General features: G+C 47.0%; 1 protein-coding gene across 1 annotated transcript; it reads right to left on the reverse strand.

Moving 5' to 3' along the window:
* Positions 1 to 178: 178 nt before the first annotated feature.
* Kcne1 (potassium channel, voltage gated subfamily E regulatory beta subunit 1) lies at positions 179 to 6,954 on the reverse strand. Its single transcript, XM_005375703.2, has 2 exons — positions 6,872 to 6,954; positions 179 to 683 (listed from the first exon to the last, which is right to left on the reverse strand). Exon 2 carries the CDS (start codon positions 637 to 639, stop codon positions 250 to 252), a length of 390 nt encoding a protein of 129 aa, XP_005375760.1. The 5' UTR covers positions 640 to 683; positions 6,872 to 6,954; the 3' UTR covers positions 179 to 249.
* Between the last annotated feature and the right edge of the window lie 6 nt (positions 6,955 to 6,960).

Below are 6,960 nucleotides of genomic sequence, written 5' to 3' on the forward strand. Positions count from 1 at the left end.
AAAAAAAAAAAAAAAAAAAGGGGGTAAAAAAAAGTTTAAGTATTAAAAGCGAATGTTTCTGGGAAACAGGACCAAGGTTATGAAAGAAGGGTCAGCCGCACAGCACCTGTCTGGCAAGTGTGAGGCCCTGAGTTCAACTCCTGATACCAAAAAAAAAAAAAAAAAAAAAAAAAAAAAAAAAGAGAAGCATGTGATTAGAAACATTGGATTATCATGTGGAGCGTGTCCACCTTTAACCAGCCATGGCGTTCATGAGGAAGGCTTGAACTCAGGCAGGTATGTGTTGGGCTGCTCTGCCGCAAGCTGGTTTTCTATGACATAGCATGCTCTGCAGCTCTCCAGAACCCGGGCCTGGAAGAATGCCTTGTCCTTCTCCTGCCAGACGTCTGACTCGATGTACACGTTGAAGGGGTCATGTGAGTGCTCCAGTTTCTTGGAGCGGATATAACTCAGCATGATGCCCAGAGTGAAGAAGCCAAAGAAACCCAGCACCATGAGGATGTAGAGAGCCTCCAGCTTGCTGTCGTCGCGCACAAGGGACCTGCGGGCCAGGCCAGATGTATTGCTGCCTGGTTGAACTGTCCCCTGCCACACAGTGGCCAGGAAGGGCATCACAGCTGTGGAATTAGACAAGCTCATCTTGGGCTTCCTCGGTGGGACAGCGAACGGCCTGGGCAAACTTCCTAAAAGAAAGGTGTAACATGAAATCAAAAGTGCATGTTGGCCAAAGCACCCCCACACACACACACACACACAGGTGCAGGTGACAGAAGTGAGCCTTTTCCGCTGTGTGATGTCCCCTTTCTAAAACATCACTGATGTTACAGGCTGTCGGGTCACTGATGAGATGCGCAGAGTGGCTGCTACCCTAATGGGAACATAGCAGCCACACACTTTGTGCTCCAAGGAGGAGTTTATCAGGTTTTCCACCTAGTTAAGAAATCACAGCCCAAGGATTTGAGGTTTTGAGGATTTAGGGTTTTAGCTTTGGGTCTCCCCTGGAGGACCATGGCTCTCTTCTTTCCTTTGTGGCCAGATCAGTCATAAATGAGAAGCGAAGATGTTTGTGGCCCTCCTGATGGCTAGGCTTTTAAGTTTGTGCAAGGTCTGTTAGGGTTGGTAAGGTGGCACGGGCTCAGGAGATGCCCAGCTACTCATTTTTGCTACTGATTCTTTGTGTGGTGTGCTGTGTGTGTGTGTGTGGTCACTGGGATCAAACCTATGGCCTTCTCACTCAGCTACATCTATCTGCCTTGCTGATTTTAGTTTTTATTTTTGAGGCAGTGTCTTTATAAAGGCACTAAGTTGCTCAGGCTGGACTTGAACTTGTGATCCCTCTGCTTTAGCTTCTCAGTTTCTTCTTAAATGACATAAACCACCTGCACAGAAGCCTGTGCCAGAAAAGAGCATGTCTTAAATGGAAGGTATCATTTTATTTTCCAAAACCCAAGTGACCACAATGGGCAAAAAAATCCTGCTACCAGTTACTGTTAAGGAGTTCTTTAATGACCATGTGAAACTAGAATTATGGAGGGCAACACGAGGACACTCAAATGTTAATTGGTTTGGAAGCAATAGCTCCACTAAGTGAATGACCTTAAGAGTAATTTCTGCATTTCATATTGGTGGGTACACTGAAAACACCTGTTACTAAAACCCACATGGTATTTTCTATGGCCAGGGAAGCAGTCAGAAACATCTGCCTTGAAAGTTTCCCTGACCCAAACCATTTTTTTCTTACAAAAATTCTTCCAGGTACTCTGCAGCACAAAAGAAGATTTTCTCATGTCCTATACCACGCCCAGATGTCCTCAATCTTGGCTACAAGTGAGGATGTCCTGGGCGGGACGTTACTCTGTTATAACAGGGATGTCGTACTGTTCCAAGGTGGTGGTGTTGAAATCTCAGTATGCTTTAAAAGCACCTGCTCCTGCCTGGCAAGCACAAGGTCCTGAGTTCCATTCCTGGTACCCACCCCCCAAATTAAAATAAACAAAAGCACCTCGCTTCAGTTTAGATTGTTGGGCTCTACCTCCAGAGGATCTGTCCCGGGTCTGGGGCCCAGCATGAGCACTGGCATCCCTAACACGGTCCCAGCTGCTGCTGACACTGCTGGTTGGAGACCAGGCTTCGTATCGTATTGGAATCCCTTGTGGAGCTCTCACAAGACAGTGATGCCATTAGAGATGTCTTAATGTTCTCAGTCCAGGTTCCTGCTTAGCCCTGGGACTTTTCTGTAAAACCTCCTGCTGTGCTTTTAATGTGTCCTCCAAAGTTCATATATTGGAAGTTTAATCCTCACTGCAACAGCCTTGGAAGCTATGACCTTTAAAGAGTGACTAGAATAAATTAACGCCATTATCTTGTGGGTGGGCTCTGGATAAAAGGATGACTTTGGTCTCCTCATGCCCTCTTGCCCTCCTTTCTTCCACCATAGGATGACACAGAAGGAAGACCCTCTCCAGACACGAGCCCTTTGACCCTGACCTTCCCAGCCTCCAGAACAGTGAGCAATAAAACTCCGTGCTTTAGAAATTATTCACCATCAGGAATTCTGTTATAACGGTACAACATCCCTGTTATAACGGAGTAACATCCCTCCCAGGACCTCCTCACTTGCAGCCAAGATTGAGGATAGCTGGGTGTGGTATAGGACATGAGAAAATCTTCTTTTGTGCTGCAGAGTACCTGGAAGAATATTTTTAAAGAATATAAAGCAAAAAAAAAAAAAAGAAAAAGAAAGAAAGAATATAAAGCATTATTTCATCACCTAATTTTCAAGTCTCATTTGTTTTTCAGCTCTTTCTTCATTTTTCATGTCTCTGATGTAGTCTGAAGACTACATGTCTCCGTTCCCACAGACAAACTGTCATCTCTATTGTAACCCCAGCTGTCCCCAACCTGACTCACACTGGCACCTTAAATTATTAGCCTGTCAGGGCTTTTGCCAGACCAGAAAAGCCAAGTTCATTAACTAATTGTCAGAGAACAACTCTGCATATTTAAAGGAAAGTTTTTCTTGCTTTACATTTAAAAGGCTGCATTGTGTTGGCTAAATGTCCTCTGCACCCCAAGTGCCTGCAGGCTGGGACCCAGTGGTATTTTGTGTAATGAGTTTCCAAATGAGTCAAGCCATGGCCTCTTAATAATCAGCAGCATGGTGTAAATGACACAGAGTCCAATCTGCATGCCATTTGGGAGTTTATGCCAGATTTTCTAAGACTTCCATTCTGATACCAAAGCACCTACACGTTCAGCAGCCCCTAGCATCAAACTGTTGGACTCAAGTGAGTTTAGAGAACGACTGACCCAACAATCTTAATTTACAGAAAACTGCACTCCACGGAGGTGAGACAATTTACCAAAGAAAATTGGTCCTGTCATCGTACATATGAAACGGAATCTTTGAGCTATGGAGTCACATTTTATTATTATAGAATGAGGAGTTCCCCGGACCATGTAGAGTACAGACAGGCTCTTTAGGCTCAAAGCAACTGAGGAATCAGTCACTTTTGTCAGGTGAAACTGGAGGTCCTAGATGAAGACTGGCTTTTGGCCTAAATAGACCAACAAGAGTTGCTCCCATCGCTACCCTCCATGCCCCTCCCCAAGCCCCAGACGGAGCCACAGCTTTGTGGAGTTTGCACAGTTGGGAAAGAGCCAGGGCAGGCAGGAGCAGCAGGAAACCGGGATGCCCACGCCAAACAAAACCAGCCTATGCTGAACACTCTCCAACTGGATCTTGTTGGGCCGAGAAAGAGAGACATTTCTGTTTGTGTCTGGGTTTGAGGCATGGACATAGGCCCGGGGCTGCTGGCCTTCTGGGACCCACTCAGGATACAGGGCTCTGGGCAGGTGAACCGAACAGCTACAAGTGAAGCCCAAGTGGACCCCCTACTGCACCCAGCGAAGGAGCCAGTGGAGGGCACCTCACTGTTCTTGGCATACACTTCTGCATTTTATTGCCTGCTCCAGCTGGCTCACCTATCAGCACTGATAACAGCCTAGAAGCTTCTAAAACAGAAGCTTTCCCAGCATTGGCAACTTTTGCCTTTTCTTAAGCGTTTACTGTCTGGGCAGGGCTTTTGTGGCTGACGCCCAGCTTTCCCCTGGGAGGGGTGTATTCTGGGGCAGGCAGGGGAGACACAGAGATGGGGAGGTCACAGCCAGAGCTCAGAGATCTGATTCCAGCCCTGCTCTGTCTTTCATGCACCACAAGGTCCTCCTGAAGCGCCTCCTTCGGAGGAATGGGGTAGCATTCCTGCTACCAGCATCTCTGAAGCAGTTCCTCGAAAGAGCATTCCTTAAGCAAGACTCAAAGATCCAGTCTTGAAATCATTTGGCATTATTTGTTTTAGGAAGCTGAATTAGGGTAAAACCAATTCTGGATAAGCTTCATGTGGGTGAATATGATCCTAATTGAGTCAAGAATTTGATGAGTCAGTTTTTCTTGGAAGCAATTCTCGTTGTTTTCATCTTTCTCACAACCCTATGTCCAAATTCTGGAAACATATGGTATTTACCTCTTAGCAGGAAAGAAGCCAACGGAGGCCAGCAGGCCCTTCCTGGGAGTGGTTTGGTGTCGGTCTTCCCTCCTTCCCCTCTCCCTGGCATCACAGTGTTCCCAAGGTGGCCAGGGTCTCCCAAGGAATTGGGAGAATACCGTGCAGAGGCAAGGCTCACAGACCAGAAAGATGTTTCTTGTCACCTTCTGGCTCTGCCTTCCTATCCCCAGGAGCTCCCAGACCTCTCTGGGGGGCAAGAGCGGTATAAAGAATGGAAATGCAAACACTCAGGGAGTCCACCCAGTGCACTCAATACGGGAAGGTGAGAGGGACCCAGTCAAACTCAACACGGGAAGAGGGCGAGCATTTTGGATAGAGAATGGGTGAGAGCAGAAGACAGGAATCTTACCTTCTGCAAACGAAATAAATCTAAGGTTCCTCAGTTTCCTCATCTAAGAGCTGAGAATAACGATGTCAGTGTTGGCGGTATACAACAGGGTTTGGCATGAAATAACCCTGCCAAGGCTCTTCCTTACTTCCGTGGAGCATGCCCTCCACATCTGTTTACTATGATTCTACTGCTCTTTGAGGAGCTTGCTCCTACAGCAAACTATGTGTGACCCCTGCACAGACCTCCCCTCTCCACGGTGCCCCGAATCCCTCCTTGTCTCTGTTTTGCCTATAAAACCCATCGTATTCTTGTCATCTGTAGACGTGCCTGGGCATTTCCTTGCAAGAGCTCCTGCAGGTCAGAGATTCTCTTGTTCACCTTTGTCCCCACTCCAGCATGAAGTATTGGAGTCAATTCCACTCCAGTGGCAAAATGAACATGAATAATAGGTACACTACACTCTGGAAATAGTCCAATCACTGTAGGAAAACCTCCTGTCCTGCAATATGTTTTATATGTTAAAAGTCTTATTATTTATTTTTTCCTTATATCTTGCATATTAACTTTATAGTACTCATAGATGTATCTGTAACTTAGTTCACAGTTTTCTCTCTTAGTCTCAGTACCTCTTCCTTTTCTTTTTTTCCACAGTGTTTTATCATCTAATATAATATCGTTGTCTTGATTATTGTGTTTCTTGTTTAATGTTTTCTTTCCCACCAAAATGTAAGCGTTTGAGGACGAGGACCTCTGCGTGGCTGTCCCTCATTCTAGCTCCCATGCCTAGAACAGTGCCTGGCCTGTGGTGGGAGCCCAGTCAGCATTCATCAGATGCAGGCGTGCACGCATGAATGCCTAAGTGTTCCGTTCAGCTGCCAGGAAAGAAGATCCCAAATCACCCAGGAACTGTCTCACCCTCTGAGGGTGACATCAGTGAGTCCCTCTGAAATCTCACAGTGAACCTTAATTTCAAAATGACTCACTTGCCAATCACGTATCATAGATAGGCCCTTGGTGGATGAGCTCAAGAGGGGTCCCCTCCAGGGAGTGAGAAGGACTTCCACAGATGGACCTCCACGCACCTGATCCATAGCCCCAGACAGGGAGCGAAGGCAGAGGGCTTTCACCTCAAGAAACTCACTCGTCACATGGTGAATTCAAACACCACGTGTGAACACAACAAAGCCCCCAGCATCCTGACTGAGATGACAGCCACGGTTACCCCGGGGTCTTCCTTTGTGGAGCTGAGAGCTCCTCCTTAATTTAAATGTGCACAAAAGTGAGTTATCAGTATGGAGGCTACTGCTGGGCCAACTTCTGAATTCCCCTGCTTCTCCATTACTATAACCAAGATCAGATATCAAGGGGCTGGGGATTTAGCTCAGCGGCAAAGCACCTGCCTGGCAAGGGCCAGGTCGTGAGTTCGATTCCTGGTACCGGAAGAAAAACAAAACAAAACAAAGATCAGATATCAGTAACGCTTTCCAAATCCCAGGCACTTTCCACAGAGAAAAAGCAATACCCAAAGACCTTGCTGGTCAAATAAGTACAATGAGATGAGATGACATGAGATGAGATGACATCAGATAAGATAAAATAAAATAATAAAACAAAATAAACGTTTACTCTTTCAGGCCGGTGTATAGTATTCAAGTATTGCTGAAATGAAGGTCTCTTGCATGGTGGTGGCTTTTTCTTTTGATGCTTTTTAGGTATTTTCCAAATTTTCTACAAGAATGCCCATAATTCAATAATAATGAAAAAAATGTTTTCATGGCAATGCAGCAGTGAGATGTTTTCCTACGCCTTTTAAAAAAAAAGTAAGTGAAGACAGGCCGAGAGGGGAAGGAGAGGGGCTGAACCACACGGGCCGCGGCTCCACCGCACGGGCGGCTGCGCTTCCCACTCGGGGCGCGTCCGCCGCGCTCCGGGAGACCGAGACGCGCTCCCCTCCTGATCAGGCGCCCTGACTTACCGCGGTCCGGGTCTCCGAGATCGCCAGGAGAGGAGCGGGTCCGCGGCCGGGCGCCGGGGCCAGGCACTGGGAACCCGGAGGCGGCGCCC

Source organism: Chinchilla lanigera, unplaced genomic scaffold (assembly GCF_000276665.1).
Source record: "Chinchilla lanigera isolate Chin_1 unplaced genomic scaffold, ChiLan1.0 scaffold00006, whole genome shotgun sequence".
In the NCBI taxonomy this organism is placed as follows: Eukaryota; Metazoa; Chordata; class Mammalia; order Rodentia; family Chinchillidae; genus Chinchilla; species Chinchilla lanigera.

Excerpts from the sequence above, each read along its gene's own strand:
- Kcne1 (XM_005375703.2), bottom strand. The coding sequence starts at position 639 with ATGAGCTTGTCTAATTCCACAGCTGTGATGCCCTTCCTGGCCACTGTG.